Source organism: Periophthalmus magnuspinnatus, chromosome 24 (genome assembly GCF_009829125.3).
Source record: "Periophthalmus magnuspinnatus isolate fPerMag1 chromosome 24, fPerMag1.2.pri, whole genome shotgun sequence".
Lineage (NCBI taxonomy): Eukaryota > Metazoa > Chordata > Actinopteri > Gobiiformes > Gobiidae > Periophthalmus > Periophthalmus magnuspinnatus.
In genome coordinates this window covers 9,418,657-9,441,457 of record NC_047149.1, presented here as the reverse complement: position 1 = coordinate 9,441,457, position 22,801 = coordinate 9,418,657, and the positions used below count along the sequence as shown (strand labels likewise).

General features: G+C 36.4%; 3 protein-coding genes across 3 annotated transcripts; 1 reads left to right on the top strand and 2 right to left on the bottom strand.

Moving 5' to 3' along the window:
• The first annotated feature begins 596 nt into the window (after nt 1-596).
• Nucleotides 597-10,347, top strand: rars2 (arginyl-tRNA synthetase 2, mitochondrial). The gene is made up of 20 exons (XM_033991003.2): nt 597-715; nt 839-912; nt 1,225-1,327; nt 2,191-2,274; nt 2,354-2,454; nt 2,549-2,604; nt 2,682-2,765; nt 3,579-3,655; nt 4,356-4,514; nt 4,579-4,685; nt 5,682-5,777; nt 6,140-6,200; nt 6,493-6,569; nt 7,414-7,538; nt 7,674-7,741; nt 8,283-8,392; nt 9,576-9,671; nt 9,752-9,826; nt 9,981-10,044; nt 10,205-10,347. Exons 1-20 carry the CDS (start codon nt 680-682, stop codon nt 10,289-10,291), a joined length of 1,740 nt encoding a protein of 579 aa, XP_033846894.1. The 5' UTR covers nt 597-679; the 3' UTR covers nt 10,292-10,347.
• A 134-nt stretch (nt 10,348-10,481) lies between these two features.
• Nucleotides 10,482-17,704, bottom strand: slc35a1 (solute carrier family 35 member A1). The gene is made up of 8 exons (XM_033991004.2): nt 17,528-17,704; nt 16,656-16,839; nt 15,829-15,988; nt 15,597-15,749; nt 14,486-14,552; nt 14,198-14,374; nt 12,595-12,729; nt 10,482-11,131 (listed from the first exon to the last, which is right to left on the bottom strand). The coding sequence occupies exons 1-8, from the start codon at nt 17,532-17,534 to the stop codon at nt 10,998-11,000; spliced, it is 1,017 nt and encodes a 338-aa protein (XP_033846895.1). The 5' UTR covers nt 17,535-17,704; the 3' UTR covers nt 10,482-10,997.
• A 469-nt stretch (nt 17,705-18,173) lies between these two features.
• Nucleotides 18,174-21,335, bottom strand: LOC117393074 (protein yippee-like 5). Its single transcript, XM_033991254.2, has 3 exons — nt 21,173-21,335; nt 20,575-20,724; nt 18,174-19,585 (listed from the first exon to the last, which is right to left on the bottom strand). Exons 2-3 carry the CDS (start codon nt 20,713-20,715, stop codon nt 19,364-19,366), a joined length of 363 nt encoding a protein of 120 aa, XP_033847145.1. The 5' UTR covers nt 20,716-20,724; nt 21,173-21,335; the 3' UTR covers nt 18,174-19,363.
• Nucleotides 21,336-22,801: the final 1,466 nt, after the last annotated feature.

Sequence of the window (22,801 nt, the reverse complement as noted above, 5' to 3'; positions counted from 1 at the left end):
AGTATTATCTGCCATGGCTAACTAATTTCTTCCTGCATTTTATTATGATCCTTAACTCAACTGGTTGTCCATCATAGCATTATCACAAAATCTAACTACACCGTCTGTATGTCAATACTTTGACATATGAAGCATTTGCACCTGAATTATGAGTGGTTGAAGTGACATGCATATCTAGATCTGCACATACAGATTGTGACTGTGATCACTCTCAGAAATTCTTAAATCTGTTGGAATAACCAAAAGAAATTCAGTGTGCAATATAGTGCCCCACCTCATACATTTGAGTTTGAATGTACAGGACGTAGATCATTTCAAAAGGCAGCTCAAAGTGTGACAAGAACGCACTGCATGGAAGTTAATCTGTTATCACATTGAAAGTTCAAAAGACAGCATTTAGTAAAATCAATATCGTAGAGCAATTTGGTCTATAAAAGGAGATTAAGGACTGGTTTAACTCCAATCGCGTGCCAAAATGTTATTGCATGAGACGCATTGTGAAAGTTAGATAGGTGATAAAAACAAACGCACCTATACTGTAGATGACGCGTTGGAGAAGCAGCGTTTCTGATTGGCTGTTCAAAGAGGAAGCGGATGTGTACTTAGACTAACATGTCTTGTACTTCAATCTCAGAATGACACGATGATATTAGTGATACTTTATTGTGATTAAAGGAGCATGGCGTGCTTATTTAGAAGAACGATTGCTGCCAAGGTAAATTAGGTGAAACTACCGTGGATCTGTATAAATCAGATATCCTGAAGCATGAGTTGACCCTGAGCCTGTGTTGATTTTGATTTAACCCTGGTGTTATGATGAGTATATTTGGGTTTACAGCTGAGCAGGACTCTGCAGCAGCCCGAGGAGCTCTTACTACCCGCCCTGTCGGCTGTCCCAGTCTTCAAAAAACAGTGATTTTATTTTTCCTTATTGCATACCAATAACTCTTGTATACACACTATGTAACAGAAATTTTCATGGACTACACTGAAATATCTATCTATCTATCTATCTATCTATCTATCTATCTATCTATCTATCTATCTATCTATATATATATATATATATATATATATATATATATATATATATATATTATATATAAAAGTCAGTTCCTCACTAGCTTATAACAACCACAGCATGGCACAAACTGAATTTTCACATTGGCTGTGTTATGAGTACTATCCTTTATACTTTTATAATTTAGTATGTTTCCTCCACAGGCAGACTCCTGATTTCAAATTATCAGTAAGTGTGTTACGACTGAATGGGATTTTGCCCCTAACAGAAGACATTCAGTTGCAGACAGAAGACCTAAGCAGACAGGTAAACTAACCCTAATGAAAGCAGATTCTTGGCTGTTATTTGAACTTCTTCACTGGACAGCTGGTGTCCACTCTGTAATGACATGTTATGAATGGAGTCACAGTTCTATGAAAATGTGATAAAAGGTCAAACTAACTGAACATCTGTTTCACAAAGAATACCCCACAGCCATGTTTTCCTCACATGTGTCTGTACTTGTGTCCTCTGCCTAAAGTGTATTTAAGGGTACTGCAATGTGTTTTGACGCCAGAATATTACATCCAAAAATGTCTATGTTGATTTATATATACAGTTTATGATGTTTATAGACTGTAAAATAGATGCATAGATTTATATATAAAGTCTATGATGTCCATAGACTGTATAATAGATATATAGATGCATATATACAGTCTATGATGATGTCTATGATGAAGAGTTTATGTGTGACACTAGGGCTGGCAATAAAAATGTTTCATGTTTCTTTTCTTCATATTGATCGATCTTGATTTCCAATTCTATTTTATTTTATTTTTAATAAACTTAATAATCATTGCATTTAAAGATGCACTACCTAACTGGGTCCGACGCATGCTTGTCTCCATGGCTATGTTACTTTATCTGGAATGTTTCATGGTATGGCATTAGAACATATCTATGTGCCAATTATTTGATTGAGAGTGTTTTTGTTGCTCAGAAAACATGCATTCATTTTGGAAGAAGGGTCTCCTCTACAGATCTGGCCTGTAATTTGATAAGTTGAATGAAACAAAACAACACTTTAACACAAAAATATGGCCCAAATTCCATTTGAAATTGCCCAGCCCTATGTGACACCATAACTAATATAAATAAATGTAATTTCGAGTTTTGTTTTTGTTCAGTTAAAACCTGACAATGTGGTCGAGCACATTTGTGCTGGAAGTGGAGCTGTCAACTTCACAATTAACCGTAAACATCTCGTTCAGGTCAGTTATCAGTTAATCAAGTGTTTTATGAAATCCAGATTTATTGTCCACTGTAATTTATTCATTATCTATTTTTTAGAAAGTGTTGGAGCCTTTTGAATCTGACACTGATACAGCATTTGGTTTAAACAGTGAACTTTTGAACAGACTTAATCGTGGCACCACATTGGTAGAGTACAGGTCTGTGTGTCTGATCACTGCTATGAGTACCACCACATGTTCTATGGATTACTGCTTTACCTTTTACTTTTATTAACTTTTTAATTTTTTACAGCTCTCCAAACATTGCCAAAAAGTTCCATGCTGGACATCTCCGCTCTACTATAATTGGTGAGTATTTAAAGTTCTAGGGCTCTTTTCATAATGTAAACTTATTTCTTATTTTCTTACCCATATTTCTTGAACAGGGAACTTCATTGCCAACCTGAAGCAGGCTTTGGGGAATGAAGTTATCCGAATGAACTATCTAGGAGACTGGGGCATGCAGTTTGGTGAGTGCAGATCGTCCAATTTTTGTCCAAAAAGCGAAACCGTACTAGTAATAGTGTATGTATGTATGTATGTATGTATATGTATATATATATATATATATATATATATATATATATATTAGATATATATACTAGTAATAGTGTGTGTGTATATGTATGTATATGTGTGTGTGTATATATATATATATATATATATATATATATATATATATATATATATATATATATATATATATATATATATATATATATATATATATATATATATTAGATATATAATTAGATATAATGCTTTAATTGTAGAAATTAAATGTTCCTTTGTAGTAGCAGGAGCAGTAATAAAGCAGTAGAAACTGCTATGTTAAAGGTGCTATATGTAACTTTCTGGTGAAGAGGCTGCCACCTGCTGGTCTCCATAGAGATGATGCTTTGCCTGGAATGTTCTACAGAATGGCATTAAATCCTCCACGGAGACCAGCACAAACAGGCCAAGTTACAGGTCAGTTCTGTGGAGAGATGATCCCCACAGAAGACCAGAATCCTGTTCACAGTAAGGAAGCATGTTTTTCAACAATAAAACACCTGTAATTAAATAAGATGAATATGTTTAATACTATACTGCAGAACATTCCAGGCACAGTGGTAATATCCCCATGGAGGCAAGCAGGGAGTAGTCTTTCATAAAAGTTGCTTAGTGCACCTTTAATTCTGTTGTACTTAAAGTCTTAGACTGTCCTAGCCAGTAAAAGTTTCGGTAAAAGTATTTTCAAGTCCTTTAAGCAGGTTGTCAGCCATTTATATTTCCCTGTCCAGGTTTGTTAGGTGCTGGCTTCACACAGTTTGGCTCGTATTCAAAACTGAGGGACAATCCGCTACAGCATTTGTTTGAGGTGAGTGGACTGATTATTCTGTCATTCAGACAAAGGGTTTTTGTTTACACTTGGTGAATGACCCTGTTCTGTCACTACAGTGTGGTAATGCTCATTAGAATGGTGTGACTTCCATTGTCACTCAGTGGGCTTTGTCGTTAATTTTACCACTATAGGAAAATAATATGCCTTTGTGTGTTTATATTGTGTGAATCTTTTTGCGCCGTCAGCCAGAGGCGGGTAGAGTAGCCGAAAACTGTACTCAAGTAAGAGTAATGATGCTTCAAAATAATTTTACTCAAGTAGAAGTCCAAAGGAGTGGTTCAAGAAATTACTCATGTATTTGGGAAAACTACCACTCAAGTAAGAGAAATTAAAGAGTAACTATTGGGACGTAACATCTGATTTATAATTTGAAGAAGTGTAATTTGAAGGACAAAATATGGAATACTGCACAAAATCTGGTATATCTAATTTCTAGATACAAAAACAGACATTATATCTGAAGGAGCAGTGCAAGAAAGCTTTCGTCATTTGTAGACTTACTCACAGTGGGAAGAGTAACCAGACTTTTACTCAAGCAAGAATGCTGTTGCTTGAATAAAAATATTACTCAAGTAGGAGTAAAAGTATTCTACTAGAAAAGTACTATGGAAAGTACAATTTCTTTAAAATATTACTTAAGTAAATGTAACTGAGTCCTACACATCTCTGCCTTCAGGTCTATGTACAAGTGAACAGAGAAGCTGAGCACAATGACGACTTGAGACACAAGGCCAGAGACTTCTTCAGGAAACTAGAGGAAGGTGACACAGAGGCTATGAGTTTATGGCAGTGCTTCAGGGACATCACAGTGGAGGAGTACCAGCATGTGTATAAGGTACATTAAATGCATATAATGCTGTGAAATGGCTTAAACCTTGGATAAATGTATTTAATCTCAGCGTTTAGGGGTGCATTTTGATGTTTACTCCGGGGAGTCCCTTCACCAAAAACAGGCTCAGGAGGTGATCGAGAAGCTGCAGAGTCGAGGCCTGTTGAAAACAACTGAGTAAGTTACAATGAACTGTGACGACTACTATTCACTTATGGGGATTCGCTGACATATGCTTTTGCCTGCGGTACTTAAACTCTATGACACTTATGGGTCATTATCTTATATGTTAAGGCATTTTAAATTGCAATATTGATCTAAAACAAAGTAATCAAAGAATCAAGCCTGCTGACATCCGGTCTGCCTTTATGTTGCATGTCTATGCAGCGCTGCTGAAAACTATACGTATTATAGTTTAAGAAAAGTAATTGAAGAAGGAAGTACAGAGCCGAGGGCATGTATGGGGTGTTGGTGAAAACAAAACTCTTATAGGAAAGGCAAGGCAAGTTCATCTTCAGGAAGATTATTCCAGGTTTTAGCTGCATAAAATTGAAACGCTGATTCTCCATGTTTAGTCCTGACTCTGGGCACCAGCAGGAGGCCGGTCCCTGAAGTCCTCAAAGTGTGAGATATACCATATAGCACTAACATATGGGAGATGTACTTTGGTGCTAGGCCATGGAGAGACTTGTACACAAACAGAGCTGGATGTGCTTGTACTTCCTGGTTCTAGTCAGGACCCGAGCAGCAGTGTTCTGGATGTACTGCAGCTGTGTTAAGGCTCGTTTGGCGAGGCCAGTGAGCAGGCCGTTACAGTAGTCTAACCTACTGGAGACAAATGCATGGATAAGTCTCTAAGTCTGGTTTTGACAGTATACCCTTGATTTTTGCAATGTTTTTTAGATGGTAAAAAGCTGCAGATGTTATTGATTTGATGTGGCTGTTAAAGTTCAAGTCTGAGTCCATTTTTACCCCTAGATTTTTAGCCTGATTTGAAGGTTTTAGAGACACTGGAGGTGACTGCTGACACTTTCTTTATGTTTTTTGTGCCAAAGACTTCAGACAACTACGATAGAACACAATTAGAACACAGTTAAAAGCTGTACTTAAAAATAAATTTGGCAGAATATGTCTTCTTTAACCTGTTACATAATGGTAAACTTATCTTTCTAGGAAGGGCACAGGAGTGGTGGATCTTTCTATTTCTGGAGACATGAGTAATGTATGCACTGTACTTCGGAGTGATGGAACTACTCTCTACATCACTAGGTAAGGACTAACTTAAAGGTGCACTTAGTAACTTTTCTGGTGGGCCAGGCACCATGGTGATATTGTTTCTTTGCCTGGAATGTTCTACAGTATGGCATTAACCACATCTATCTTGCATTTATTCAATTACAGCTGTTTTTATTGCTCAAAGATATCTTTCCTCAAGTACTGATAACTGTTTCCTGTAATTTGTATACTGTGGAACATTTCAGACAAAACAATAACATCTCCATGGAGACAAGCAGAAGGCAAACAGTGCACCAGAAATGTTACATAGAGAATATTTAAGACTAAAAAAGTGAAATTATGTGTAAGTGTCTTCCTGTTTCCTCCCTAACAGTTAACCCTTTCCTGTGTTATAGAGATATTGCTGCCGCTATTGACCGAAAAGATAGGTACAAGTTCACAGAGATGATTTATGTGGTAAGGTTTTTGCTAATTTTCAACAAAGCTGTATATTCAGATGGTTTTCAGCTAAAAAAACAAAACAACAATCCAGACCAACAGAGCAGCAGTGACACATATCCTCCTGGGACCTGCATAATAGACTTTATTTTAGAGAGTGAGAAATAGGAACAAAATGTGACTTATGTGTGTTTGACATTCTTTACTAAGCTCATAACATTTTTGTTTTATACTTGTTTGGGTTTTCTGTGGATTTGAGCTATTAGGATAAGTAATGTTCTCTTCATTTTGCTCTTTTTTTTTAATCAAGACTGATAAAAGTCAAGCCAACCACTTCCAGCAGTTGTTCCAGATTCTGTCGGCTTTGGGACACCCCTGGGCTGAAAGGTGGGATATGGCTTATGCACAGTAAATGTATATGGAGTCACCCTTTCAATGACACCTATGACAGAGATAAGATAAAACTACAGATTGTCCTTCATGATTAAAAAAAAAAAATATCTGGAAAATATTATTTTGTTATAAAAACACATTTTGTATGAATAATCCTTCACCAGGGAGCAAAAGAGAGCCAGTATATTCTTAATAGCCACATTTTTTTCCTTACAGAACAACTTTTGTCCTGCTGACAGAATTCAACCTGCTATTTTTCCCTTAAGACAAATTAAAATGTTTTAGATCAATATTACATAAAAACATAAAGGGGCATTACGTAGGATTCTCTGTAAAATATGTGCTGTGCAGGATCCACGTTCCCGATTTCCACTTTCACTTGTAAACCATCGACATATGATGCAAACAACTAGCCTAACATTAGCAGCTACGTTCATAGACATGAGATAATTGTATGTCTGTGGAGATCACAGATAACAGAAAAGTAGACCAGTAGCTGTCAAGTCTGAAACACCCACGCAACCTCCACGTAGGCCAAAATAGAAGCAGGTTCACCGATTTCCAAGAGCTACTCCTTTTTGTAGTGACAATGACCTATATCTTTATTTATGTGTATTTATTGTTGAAAAGTGGCTATGTTACATTTTTAACCTTGCACATGTATGACGTGGAGTCTGAAGTTTTGTAATAATCACAAGTACAGGGCAGTGAGCAGAAATACAACTTTGGGTGTGTTAATAATGAGGGATAAACATTATAACATGATTTAAAGCTCATAAAAGTTGATTTGAAATAATATGTCCCCATAAGTCTATAATGGTGAATCCGTCCTTTGCAGCTGTCGACATGTCCCGTTCGGTCTGGTGAAGGGGATGAAGACTCGGACTGGAGAGGTGGTCTTTTTGGAGGATGTCCTGGATGAGGCCCGCACCAGGATGCTGCACAACATGAACCAGTCAAAAAGTAAACAAAACATTCCTGGTTATAATCTCATATAAAATGATAGTGGCAAATTAAGCCTTCTATGAATAAATGTAAGAAAGTATCATGTGTTTGTCATATCTCCTTGCACCATTTCATTTTGCTTTTTCATCATAGCTACAAAAGAACTTGAAGATCCAGAGGACACGGCTGAGAAAGTGGGGTTAAGTGCATTAATAGTCCAGGTAATATTTTGCAACTTTTCAATTTAAAGTTGTGGGTTCAGAGATATTATTTCTTTGTCTAAAGTGCTCCACAGTATGTCAATAAACAAGGAGAAAGACAGGACACAATAAAGTTACAGGTCAGATTTGTGGAGAGGCCTGCTAATAATGCGTAATAATGCATGTTTTTCAGAGTATTGTGTGATAAAAACACCCATACTTAAACGCTGAAAAGATAAACTTAATAACATACTGTAAAACATTCCAGGCAAAGCAGTAATGTTTTCATTGAGACAAGCAGCAAGCTGACTTCCCACAAGAAAAGTTACATAATGCACCTTTAAGTAACTCAAATTTAAAATGGCGTTATTATGTAAAATGACCATTCTGTATGGTCCTGTATTCTCTGGTGCTGTCTTTTTGTGAGCTCCAGTCAACTTCTTCCTCCATATCCTGCCCCGCGTTACTTTACAAATCACATGTTTCATAGGTACTAAACAATGAGGGACACACACTACACCTCAAAGTTTTGTGTATTGATTCGATGATTTCTTTCTTGTAGGATTTTAAAGGGCCTCTACAGTCAGATTACAGCTTTGACTGGGACAGAATCTTACAGGCTCAGGGGGACACTGGGGTCTTCCTCCAGTACACCCACGCACGGCTCTGCAGGTTTTTGGATTATATATATATATATATATATATATATATATATTACTTTTTTTTTTCATTGTGATTACAACAAAACTAAAGTGTTTGGATGATTTGTGATTATATTATATTAAGAGCTGTAGTAAAGTTTTTACTAGTGTTGTCATGATACTAAAATTTCTAAACTCAATTTCAATCTTTAGTATCGATACTGGCTCAAATGACTATCTAGTTTCCATACTGGTTTTAGTATTGATTAGAATCTGAAGAATTAGAATTCAACACTTCTGACTACCCTAGTAAATGCATAAACTAAAGATAAGGATGTTTGTGATGTTATAGCATGTCGTGTTACGGTATGTTGCATGAGCAGATTTGTTCAGAGCACTCTGGTATGACATGTTTAATTAGATGGCCACACCTCAAACAGTGATGCAAAATTGGCAGAGCTTGACAGTTCACATGCAAACATTGTATGAATGGAATTCTATATATGCTCTGTGTCATTGATTTTCAACCAGTGTGTCAGGGAACAATAGAGACGTTTGAGGAATTATCAGGACAGGGAGCTGTGGAATGAATGTCACCGACAACATATTAAAAACTGCACAAATAAAATGAATACTTCATTGTCAGACACTTCTGTGTTTAGAGAGATGTTTGTGCCTCAGTGCTAACACTAATGCTAATGTTGAGACGTAATAAATATTAAAACAACAGCACAAACTGAAGTATTCTACATTTAAAATAATTGGGTAGTCTTTATTTCAATTTTAATGTTTATACATTTATTTATCTAGTCAATAATTGGCCATTTTGGAGTGTTCTGAGTAATCTTCTGAAGTAGAACAGACACGAAAATGACCTTTATTGTTAAATCCCTAGTGCCTGATACAGTGACATGGACATTTTTTTTGTTAACATTTTTAACAACAAAAGACAAAAAAACAAGAAAGACTGAAAAGCATTGCTCTGTCAGGCCTGTACCAGAGCTGGTCTTTCTATCTATTCAGCAATTAAATATTGTAATTTTGCTTGATTATGTTTTTAGTTGCACAACACATATTTTATATCATAAAACATCCCCGTATACATTTACTGACAAAACATTTTTTGAAATGTCCTACATATACGTACTCATTTTATTTTCTATAAAGAATTGTGTGCTGTGGGATCAACTGTTCTTCATCTGTATTGTTTCCAGTTTACTCCAGAAGAATAACGAGCTGGAGGCAGCTCATTTTTACCCTTCCCTACTGGACGAGCCATCTGCCATCTCTGTAGTGCAGCACCTCCTTCGGTAAACCATTGTGCACAAATATTATCGCTTACCAACTAATAGGGTGTTTCAATATGTACCTTATTCAAATGTTGATTTAGCTACGATGAAGTGCTGTGCCAGTCATCACAGGATCTCCAACCCAAACACCTGGTCAACTTTTTATTGAAGTTGTGGTAAGAACACAGGATAGTAGTATACTCTGTGTGTGTGTGTGTGTGTGTGTGTGGGGGTGTGTGTGTGTGTGTGTGTATATATATATATATATATATATGTGTGTATATTTTTATACTATAGTTGTGATTAAAAAACATTTGTACACATCCTCAGCCACTTGACTGCTTCTGCGCACAGAGAGCTGCCCGTCAAAGGAAGTCCAGTAGAAGTAGCACAGGTAAAAATATGGTACATTGGTAATGTCAAAGTCAATACTAGGCCTACTTTATTTTTGTAGTTTGTAACAAAACTATCTGAATTTTGCATTTATAAAGTTTGAACATCTGGCTTTCTATACCAGTTAAAACTTAAAGATAAATCTTTCTGATATTTTGTAGGCACGAAGACTACTGTTCAAGGGTTCTTGTTCAGTGCTGGCCAATGGGATGAAGCTATTAGGCATTACACCAGTCCAAAAAATGTAAATAAAAAAAGTGAAAATATGTGTAAATAAAACTTTTTTATTACAATTGTTTAACTTTTTGCCTTTATATAATTTGACAGACAGCAATTATTGATCAATTGAGATTGGACACTTTTTTGTAACAATTATTTTGATTCAAATAATAAAAAATACATGCAGCCTGTGCATCAATTGATATGTACAAGACATAAAAGATAATACATGTTTAAAGAGTATCCAGTATAAGCAGCCGACATGTTTGAGATCCCACGAACATTTGAGATCATATGTCAGAGGTGCAGAGGCACAGTCCAGTTTCATACAACTCTCCAGCACACCTGAAGACTAGTGACAAGGCCTAAATCACTTCCTTGTGTTTACATTCAATCACAATGTCAAAAGTAAAGACATGTACAACAATTAAATTGCCAATTTCCCCAATCACTTCATAAATTCTAAAGTATGGGCTACAAAAGCAGTGCTCCTCCAGCTCTTTTTAACAATGTTCCCATGATGTATTGTCCCTTATAAAAAAGAGCTAGTTCATATCGTTACCGAAAGAATTTGAAACTGGAATTGCAGGCAAAAATAAAACTCATTTGGCAAAAAATAATAATAAATGTGTTCTTCTTCAGTGACATGTTATATAGTCCCATTCTGATGGGATCCAGTAACATCAAACGGGAAGCACCACAGTCTGCAGGCTAGGCAGTCCGCTGTTGTGAAGGTTACACTGGTATGAGTTTTGCTTTGAGCTCTTTGTCTGCTTCTTGTCGGGGCAGTTTGGTTGTGTCTTGTTTCGGGAGGCCGTACAAGTAAATGGAAATGCAAACCAGCAGGGCACCAGAGGCAAATGTGAGAGCTGCAAAAGAAACAATCAAATACTATCAAATGATACATGATAGTTTGGTTATAGTCAGATTTAAAGTTAGTTTAGTATGGCTCTTAAAGCTACCATCTGTAATTAGACTGGCCACCCCACCCCTGCTGTATTCTCACATATCACCATTAGATGCCATCTACATTACTGCTGTCTGATTTGGCCTGACAGAAGAAGACCAGAGAGCACAGGTGAGTCTGAACCAAGGCACATCTGCCATCTAATGGTGAAAAAAATCAAAAATGTAAAGATGGTTGCTTTAATACACTAAAGCAGTGGTTCTTAACCTGGGTTCGATCGAACCCTAGGGGTTCGGTGAGTCAGTCTCAGGGGTTCGGCGGAGGTCAAGACACGCACCCAACTCATGATTTGCGGACTGCGAGCATCTACAGAAGCCGGCCGTGTCCCAATGTGACAAATGCACCCTTCGATGTGCCTATCGAAGTACCCGCCCGACTTAAATGTGCGGCTCTTTGGTGAATTGAGACACGGCCAGAGTGATGCCCCAGCTTTGACTGGGAGGACCCCGGCGACAATTGCGCTCTGATTGGACATCTTCGAGGGACCACGGAAGCATATTACCGTAATGACAGTAACATATTTAAAGAGCCCCATGCCTCTGCTTTGAGACGCCGTTTGAATTGACATGAGAGCACAATTGGTTGCGGAGTTACGGTGTATGTTAAAATGTTAAAAATAATAAATAGAATAAATACAATAAGTTCATTATTATAATACATAAGGTTAAAAATTTTAATCATTTCAGTGTGGTAGTATTAAAAAAGGTCAAGTCTTTGTAAAAAGGTATGTATGTAATTTGTTGTGAGTTTGTGCATTGTATTGGTTTTATTCTTTGAACACAGTGATGTTAATGCACGGTTCATTTTGTGCACCAGTAAAACATACATATGTCTTGAATTTGAAAAAAATCATATTTTATTTTTCAATAAAGAAGGGTTCGGTGAATGTGCATATGAAACTGGTGGGGTTCAGTACCTCCAACAAGGTGAAGAACCACTGCACTAAAGAAATAGAAAAGGTCTATCGCTGATGAATTTGTAGTAAGCACTGCACTCCATGGAGATGTCATGCTGTGGAACATTCCCAGAAAGGCAATCCGATTTTTATGGAGACAAAAATTACGAGTCAGGTCTGTGGAGAGGCACGGCTGGTCACAAGAAGGATGTTTTTTGGGTCAATATATTTTTGCATTGAATGTTCCACTGTGGGGCTTTAAATATAACATTTCCACGCAGGGAAACGGGTAGAGGGACCTGTGCAGATGTTTTAGTATTTGATGAAAACTATACAAAAGTAAAATCAAATGTCCAAACTAAATTTGCATATTAAATGAAATACCACTATTCCGTGCCCATTGTCAATTAAACTGTCCAAGTCTATAGAAAATTGTGATGCATCTAAACCCAGTTGAATTATTGACGTACTTATCTGGAGTCCAAAGAGAAGCACAGAGGCCACAGTGGAGAGGACGATGGCCGCTGCAGCAGAGAAGCCCTTCATGATATTATCTGTGTACTTTACCACCACTGATGTATATAAGCCACCCACACTTGCCAGGACTGAAACACAAAACATGGAATAGTTAGATCAGAGCCTTATATACAGATACAGGTACATTATAGAGACAATGTGGCAAAGGGAGTCTTATTCTGCCCCACCCCTTTTTGCCACTAAATGCTACTAAACCACACTTTCTTTGTGGGGGGACTTTCAATGGAGAATTTGCCAAAAGTTTTGCAGCTAAAATATGATATACCGTAAAGTAGTAGCAAGATTTGTGTAAAATGTTCAATGTTCGTGTGCACCGTTAACATCATTGCTACATATTGGACAAATTTAAAATATTAAGCTTTGACAACTTGATCAGGTACTCTGATATTATTGTACAGCCTCGCTCTCAACTAACAAGCAGAGTGTTAAGGTCCGTGTCTAGGGGTGACTGCAATGTTCCTACAAGAAAGTCCGCTTTCTCTCAATCTGCCTTCTCTTTTAAAGCCATCAAGGAATGGAACGGGCTTCCAGAAAATCTTAAGAACATAGCAGAATATCACAGCTTTTCAGGGGCTGTCAAAAACTGGCTTCTTGACCATCAGTCCTGCCCACACTAATTATACCAGACGGGTATTCAGCCATCAGATGTTACCCTCGTGGGTACCATCTGATGGCCACTAGATTACCAAATCATGAGTGTAGTAGTAGTAGTAGTAGTAGTGTAGTACTGTCTGTCATATTACTGTCTTGTTTACATTTATAATACCAATAAGGTACAGAGCTATCAGATGCTACCCTCGTGGGTATCATCTGATAGCGACTACACCGTATTTATTCTGATATCTGTTGCATATGTCTGGCACTTTAATAACTTGTAGTTTGCACTATGTATTGAACATTTTGCACACTTGTACATTGTCTTTTGTATTGCACTTTTTATATGTGAATTGTTGTTTTTTTGTTAATGTTTGTGACACCAAGGACTACAGATGGAAATTAGCATTTTGCTAAATCTGGTGCAGCCATCTTTTTAATGTATCTGCACACTGTCCTTTAAATAAATAAAAATAAACCAACAAGTCAACACTGCACTAATTCTCTGGGAGCCTTTAAAACAGCTTTGTAGTCTGTATAGAACTTATTTGCAATCATCGGCAGCTCCATGCAAAACAATACAACCCAAATGACGATGGCCGCGCCCACGGCAACTTCCACAAATAAGGTAAATAGTCATGCGGTTGACCTAATGTTGCTTATGTATTGGAAGGATATATGTGCGATGAAAATAATTGCACAGAAGGGCAGTGACAGGAAAAACAGGAAGTTGTGCTAAGCAGAGACATAAAGAGTAAAACATAAGTTCTAAGTCCATATATTTAAAAAAAAAAAAAAAAGTATTTTGTCAATTAAAGAATGAATTTTTAAGTTAATTTAGGCATATACAGAAACAATGCTAAACCTGTTTAGATCTTTGGAATACATCCAACCAAACCGTCATGCATCTGGATCAGTGTAACACGCCTTGATTACACTCACATATGACAAAGCAGACCCAGGGCGTGTAGCCAAAGAAGAAGCCTTTCTCCAACACTTTCTGTCCATCGGTCATGTACACACCGATGAGCGTGACCACAATCCCAGATATGTACATCTGGATGTTCCTCACCCACAAAGAGGTGTCAGAGCTCTTCAGCACTTTCTCAAAGTACACTCCTGAAATAAAGCAACACATGGAATGAGATGTCAGATAAAATATGCAATAGAACTGACACAATTCCTGCGGACAATACGAGACAATACGTAAAAGCATGTTGTCAAACGTGCCTGCAAATCCGGAGCAAAGAACAGCAATAGCGATGGCCATAAATCCAAGTAAAGGGTTTTGTTCAATCTGAAAAAAAAAATCCAATTAAAACATAAAATCATAGATGCATTGTGTCATTATGGTGGTTGTCATGGTGAGAGTACAGCAGTTCAAGGTGTGAGTAATTTCTCTTGAAAATAGACGTGGGAAATATATTTTAAAAATACTGTAATAATATCACAGTTGTTTTGGAGATTTGCTAAATTAGAATGTTGAGTATATTGGCCCGGTTTCAAGAAGTAGGTTTAGTCAAAACTCAGGGTTTTCGGTTTCACAGAGAGACAACCTAAACCCTCAGACAGTCACCATGGTACTATTGAACTTAAACCGGTCTAGAGCAAGTTTATTCCTCTAACGCAGAGTTTAACCAGAGTCTGCCACTGAAGAAGACCTCTGGTTGGACAGTTCCCTTCACAGAAGTAGTTTTATAAAGACTTTAACTATAAAGAGAATTCATTTTCCACCTTCATACATTTTGTTTATATTTCTACGTTTAAATATAATACAACTCACTTCTTAACTTCTTAAATTAATTTGGTCAGGTTTATCATTTTGACAAGCCAATTATAAACAAATGTCACATATAAACGAAGTTTTTGTTTCTACTAATTTTTTTTAATTTTAAGTTTTATGATTATTCATTAAAGTATTACTTCACATCCCATTTTAATATAAACTCTGCAACTCCAACTTTGTTCCAAACCTGTTTCTGAAAGTGGATTTTATCAGTTGGCCTTGACTGAGTAGGACAACTACTAATTAATTAAAACTATAAAAATTTGCCTCATAAATAGACAAAGATGAAGTGATATTTCTGCACTTTTATGGTCAGTTTTGTAGTCCAGGTTTTGTGCAACACTTAAACCTTAACAAAGAGAGTTACAGGCACACTTTGGCACATTGTAAAAATTTGATCAGAATATTGTTATGATAATGCAAAAAAAAACCCAAAATATCCATTTTGTCAATATCACCAACCCTTACCCCAAAATATCCAGATTGTACACACTGTACATTTAAATAATTTTTTGAATGATTCTGACATTTCAGTTGCCACTTGCACCTCCTCACCTGAACCTTAGTGGCTTCTACTGGTTTCCACTGCACCAGAGTCACTCCCACACAGAGCATGAACACAGAGCCCCACTGCAGACGACTCAAGGAGCGGTTGAGCATGAGGACAGTGCACAGGGCTGTGCATGGGATCTTCAGCTGGTACGTCACCTGGATGACATAAGCAAGAACCAGGTCAGACAAGGCCGATGGGAAACCCAGAGGGACTTTACAATGAATTTTACATTACCTGATATACAGCTGCATCCAGGTTACTAAGTGCCAGAAATGCCATATTGTTCTGTATGGCATATACAATAGAGGGGACACTTAGTTTTAGGAGCTCCTTGGGGCTTGAAAAGATGTGCTCCACAATGGCATTTTTCAACCTGCTGGGACTCCCTGTCTCCCTGTAAAGCAAAATATTACATTACATTTTAAAAATGGAAAAACCTTTTTTGTAATCATACTTGCACTTGACTCATAAGTTCTACAGTTTAACTCTTTTACTTCAAATACATGTTCAAATGCTAACTTTTATACTTTTACTCAGTAGCAATTGCCTAATACCATTGTTTGATTAGAGTAAGAAGTAATGCCATAGTTGTTTGGTTGATCGATCAGTTGATGGCGTCTTTGTCAACCACATTTTTTATTAGTGGATTTATTCATTGATTAATATTATTTATGTGGACCACAGCCATTAGGAAGAATACATGGAGTGCGTTTTTGGAGCCACTGGACAGTTTAATCTGCCTTTTTCACTTATGAACGTGCAGTTTACAAGTACTTCTTTCTATACATAATCATATTTCTGCAAGATCCAAGCTTTTGCCAACAACGCAACCCTTTTAGTTGATTAAATGATGCGCAGGGCGGTCAACCAAGAATTTCATTTACAGCCCAGTGAGCAGATTATTAATAGAAAAATTAGTTTACCAACTACTAACATTTTACCACACAAATGCATTGTTTCGATAAAAGAAAAATTGACATAACTGCTCATTTACTTATTTGACCACTTTGCCCTAAAAAGCCATTGCTAATCCTATGAAGACAGAAGTTCATTAAACTCACTTGGAGAGCATTCCCACACTGAGAAGGAGTTTGATGACCTCAGTGATGCACACTGCTGTGGTGGAAAAATACAGGTCTCCAGATGAAATGGTCCTGGTGTATCGCAGAGCTACTGTGTATGTAGCCGCCACTAGTGTCATCACAGTGAGGCAGTACACTTTGAAGCCCACGCTCACGTTTTCCACTAAAGAGAAAAAATATATATGATAATAAATTAATATTATTCCACACAAACTAGAAAAATAGTATTTAAGCAGTGCCGAATCATGTATTTACTTATAGACCCATTACAATGCCAGCTCATCAGCAAGTGCAATATTCAAATCAGATCTGTAAGCTCATGGTTTTAAGCGTTTCTATCAAAACGTAAGAAACCACTTTCAATTTCCAGAGTAGAAATGTCTATCATTTAGCTTCTCTATTACACAGGATGAAATAAAAAAAAATTTCTAGCCCCAAAATGTATAATTCGTGGTGACAGATGTAATAAACCATTAAGCTATATTAGAAAAGTGCTTTGGGGTCAACATTTCTCAAAGTATCTCTAAGTAAATCTAAAAATCAAGTTCAATATTAATGTATTTAGGCCGGACACTGATATCACGTGTACATGTAATTACCATTTCCCAAAAGCCCCCTTGATTTTTGTTGTCAGTTTCACAAAACTGCATTATGCTGCACTTGACCTGAATTTAGGATGTATTTGTTTATGAACTTTTATAGGTCCAATATTAGGCTACTTAGAAGAGGGCCAGTTAACAGGAAGCGATTTTTATTTGCGCTTCTTTGTGCTATTCAAAGAGAAGAAGCTACGCTAACAACACCGATGTGGCTAGCTGCTAAACTGAGAAGACGTCAAAATTATAACTCACCCGCCATTATTGCTGTTCTCTGCGTCAGTGCGTAAGTGTGAGAGGTCAGAACTCGTATAAAGGAGACATGTCATCAAAGGCCACGAATGGTTCTGGCAAAGAATGTCACTTGGCCAGAACCTGTAGGCGCAAATTGAGCTACATCAGGCTCTCAGTTTGAAGCACTACATCCCCCACAATGCACCACTACTGACACAAAAGAAGGTACGTTTGATCAGTAATCAGAGAGCTGCCGGCGGTGGGGCGGCTTATAAGTAAAATAGGTTAATTGTACAGCTATACAATTTTATTGTAGTAAGTGTTTATTAATTGTTTTGAAGCGGTTTTTTATGTAGTTATACATTATTTTTTAGCTCATATGGCTTATATGTAAAATTATATAATAGCTGCAGCTATTAATCTAATTATTAGCATATATTGTATTTAATTTATATGTGTAATTCTGTTATGCCGTTTAATTTGATGCCATTTGATCCGTATGTAGCGTTACAAAACAAATACTTTATAGTTTATACATTTGTTTTTGGGGGTTCTTCAGATAAGCACATATGAGATAACATGGAAGTCTATGGGTGGGGGGCCCACTAGACATGAGATTTTTTAGATAAAATATTAAACACATTTATGTAAATAAACACAACTAAATGCAGGGTTTGTATTTTTTTTTAATTTATTTATTGTGAGTGACATATGCCTTTTTGAATAACCACTGAACATCCCACTTGAATAACTTAACACTGCATAAGAAATTATCCATTAACTTATTTGACCTTTATTTACATCTGAAAACACAATATTATCACAGTAAAGGCAGTCAAACAAGGGAATCAATATAAAAATGACAGAACTCCAAATAAATAAAGTACAATTACAAATCAAGGTGCGTAATTATTCTGGTACAGCACTATAATAATAAAGGAAATTGTTAATATAATATATATTTACTCATTGCCTCCTGACTGCAACAAGCTGCTGTGCTCCTCTTCTTCATGCTAACACAACATGAACCTAGCTATATTTTATTATTCTTTCTGACTGTGCCCACGTCCACATTTCAGTGTTAGAGTAACAATTTAGTCTTAGCCTTAGCTAAATTGTTAAAGAAATGGGTCTATACTCCTCAATAAAACTGTCCATTACAATATTTTGTTGCAGTAAACCAGTGTGGCATACTGCAGAGCTGTGCAATATATTTCAGCAAGCGCACCATTCATATAACAATAAGCTATTAAGCTATAAAGAAATACTTAAAATGTTCTGGTCCTCCTTCAAAGGGACTGTACATGTTTATAACCATGTTTCTGTCAAAGTATCATGACCAAACATAAATTTATTATAGTAACAATTATTATAATTTTTTGTTTTTTTCACCAGTAGATGGCCTTTGTTCAGGTTCACCTGTGCTCTGTGATGTACTTCTCTCAGGCCAAACCTGGCACACAATCAGACTGCAACGTAAACAGCATCTAGAGGTGAAGTGTGAGAATATAACAGAGTTGGGTCGTCAATCCAATTACAGATGGAAGCTTTAAATCCAGTTTTTGTGACTTATTTTGAAAAAGTAATACAGAGATTTATATTTCTCCTTTAAACTAAGTGATACATTAAGAGTTATGATCTCAAAATAGTATATTCAAATATTACCATATTGGTATTATTTAATTTCCCCATTGTGGGGCAAATGAAGGTTCTCTTATCTTATTCTTATTATATCAAATTCAACTCATATTATTGCACTACTTCTTATATTGTGCAGCCACTGTATAGGCCCATGCATTGCTCTGGTAGTGAAAGCATGGATTGAATTTATAACCAACTGAAGTCGTCACAAGCATCTCAGGAGCTGTCAGTGGGGACATGCTCAAAGCCCTCACTCTCCCTCACTAGTGCCCTCTCCAAGATGACACGGCCCTCCTTGTAGCGCTGGCTCTCCTCTGTGGCAAATTCGTACATCCAGCCCAGTTTGCTGTTACAGTTTTTGCAGCTGACGTCGCGCACCATGTGTCTCCCCGTGAGCATGACCCGGTCCTGTACCTCACTGTGCTGCAGATTCACCACCTGGAAGCAAAGCAAGAGGTAAAACTAAAATAGCAGTAGGGTTTAAGAATAGAAAACATTCTCAATATATTATAATTCATGACAGCTTTATTTATATAATGTATTCAAAGGTAATAATAAAAAAATATTCAGCAGGCTACAGGGTTGTCAAAAGCATTGAAAATCAGATACTAACTGATATTAAAATATCGAAACTGTCTACTGATTTGAGCAAGTATCAACACTAAAAAAATCCCATTCACAGGACAGATATGAACCTTTCCTGAATAGCTTTAGAATGATCTAGAGCTGTATCAGAACAAGTATAAGACACATAGACTAGTATATACCCATGGACCAATAGGAAACCTACCTGGATGACTGAGGTATTACACAGATATAAGGCGACATGGTAATATAAAATTGTACGTAATAGTAAGTACTACGATTTAATGTTGAAATTGGAATTCTATTGTCTAAATAAAGAGTATTTTTTATTATCACCATGGTATCAGTATTGAGTATGATGTTCCTATTCCTTAATATCCAAATTGAATTTGAATTTTTCATATAGTGACAATAGTAGTAGGCTATATAGTGTTTGACAATATTAAAATGGACAATGTACCAGGAATTAAGCAGAAAAGAAACCCTAACTAAACAGAAACTAAATGTTATTAAGGTTATGTTTGTGTAATCTTTGTCTTAATAATGTTGTGGGCAATTTTGACAAAATTTAAAACATCTATTTTTAGCATTACAGTATCTCGATAGTGAAATTCAGATCATATTTTAACACATCATTAATGTGCTAAAATGTGCCTGTAAATGTCTTGGTTGAGGTGTGTGTGTATATATATATATATATATATATATATATATATATATATACACACACACACACACACACACACACACACACACACACTTACACACCTGTGGACTAACACAAAGTTGAATGTTCTTCTAAGGAGTCGTCAAAAGACATGAATACAGGTGGTGGCTTATACCTTGTTGAACAGGAAGGCTCGCCCTGTGGCCCCAGTGAAGCGTGTGGAGATTAGTTCAGCTCGATTTGTCAAAATAGTGTCACAGTTTGCACAGGAGAAGAGGCGAGTCCCCCCAATGTGGTCCAGAAAGATACGGCCCATTTTTCTGTACTGGAGAAGAAAAAAACAATAGTCAAGATAAGGTCACGTTGACAGATAGTACAGATCTGACTGTCCTTAAGAACATCACTATCCTGTATTACATTTTGTTTAAAATTGCTCTTATAATATCTTATGCTTTTGTTTGTTTTAAGAAGACTGAAACCTGCTGGTCCAAGAGGTCATACATTGGGGGATGGGTGGTAACTTTACAAATGACTAGGGCTAAACAGATGATCTAATTCCTGCAAATTAGATCATCACCACCAGTTTTGGTTGATACACATTTACATTTATAGTGTTTTCTAAGACACTTGTTTGGCCCATTTCATTTAACAAAATCAGCTCCAGTATTCAGCAATAATAATAAGTAAGGTTAAAGGCATGTGAAATGTGTTTGTACCTAGCAGTCACACGAACCAATAACAACAACCTTTAGCGTTTAGAGTACATGGCTCACCTCGACGCCGGTTTGCTGGTCCCTGGATAAAATTAAACGATAAGCAAAGACTTTTTGCTTTAAGGATTTTACTGTTTTACTGATATTGGCGTTTCTTTTAGCAAAAGAGTGACGCGTTGTCTTCGATGTTGTTGTTAAACTCAACCCCAAGGAAAAGAAACCAAGCTAGCGCCGTGTAGTACAACGTTTACTAAAATTTGGTTTCAAAATAAATGTCGTTTTAAAAAACATATGTTGAATGCGCTTTGTCAGCTTTATTTTCACAGAGTCAATCAGTACATACGTCGATAAATAAAGTGTGAAAACTAAATTCAGGTCAAGTGTGAAATATAAGTATTTCTTTTGTATATATTAAAATGTTGTTTCTATTACTTTGAAAGGTTGATCTGAACCGTAATTCCGGTCGTGCTATGATTGTTTATGTAGTTTCACAAGATAGCCACTAGAGGTCAAAAAGTAGTTCTAATGTGACTTGTTCTCTCAGTGAATGGGCACGTTTTTTATTTAGACTGGTTGAAAACATGATGTTATGTTACAGACAGATAATTGTGTATACTTACAAATATCAGTTATGTGTATAATCCGTATTAGATTAGAAGTTTCGCTTGAAATTGCCCAAACATCTAGGAGTACAGTCCAGTTTTGGGGGAAAGCACGAAAATATGACATTTGTGAACGAAATTATTTTTATTATATTCTAGCAGTATCCATTATATAATACAACAATATAATCATGGTAATTTCTTTGTCGATTATAATAGTGTCCTTGCAAATAGTCATCTCTTCTCATATGACCATCAGCAGCGCATTGGGTCAAGTTATGATGCCACAGTCCCTGGAGTTAATGCTCAATCAATTGTGAATAAAAGTAAATTAATTTCGTCCCCAAATCTGGAAATATGTTTTGTGCATTTCACCTATGCTGTATTTTTTGAGAAAGAATAGTTAATCTCTTGGTCTATTCAAAACTGATAAAGAAGGCCAACCTTATTTTTTTAACTATTCACAAACAAACAAAGACAGTTTCCTACTTGCAAAAGTGAACAAATTGTCCAGTGCTGTTAATCCCTGTTCAGAGATTAGACAGATGAATAGGGGTTCATCTAGAGTTAATGTCCTTGTGGGAGAGATAACAGCAGCAGGCAGCAGGAGTGTAACCTTATATCACAGGTATAGTAATCTTGGGACAATGTGATCAGTAATGATCAAGCAGTAAATACAGTAAATACAGTAATAAAAGTTTTATATGTGAAATACCAGTGAGAATATAATATATGCAGCATTTTCTTTATCACATTCTTTTTAAAAGTGTTAAGGCAACATCAAGAAGTAAAGACTGATAATCTACATGTTAAATGGCAACATTAACCTAATCGATACATATTTTACAATGGTGTAGTTAAGGCAAAAAATACTATTCTGATGAAAAGATGTTCTAAATTTGCAGAGTTACATCCTCTTTTCACCTGTTTATAAACCAGGCTGATATAAAGGACACAACCTTATCACACAGGATTACTTTATTGTGCATGTATTAGGAAACAAACAAACATTTGCAAACAACTTTATATAATGATTCAAAAATCAAGTTAATCGCATTACATGTTTCTTTTCATGATAAAATCAAAT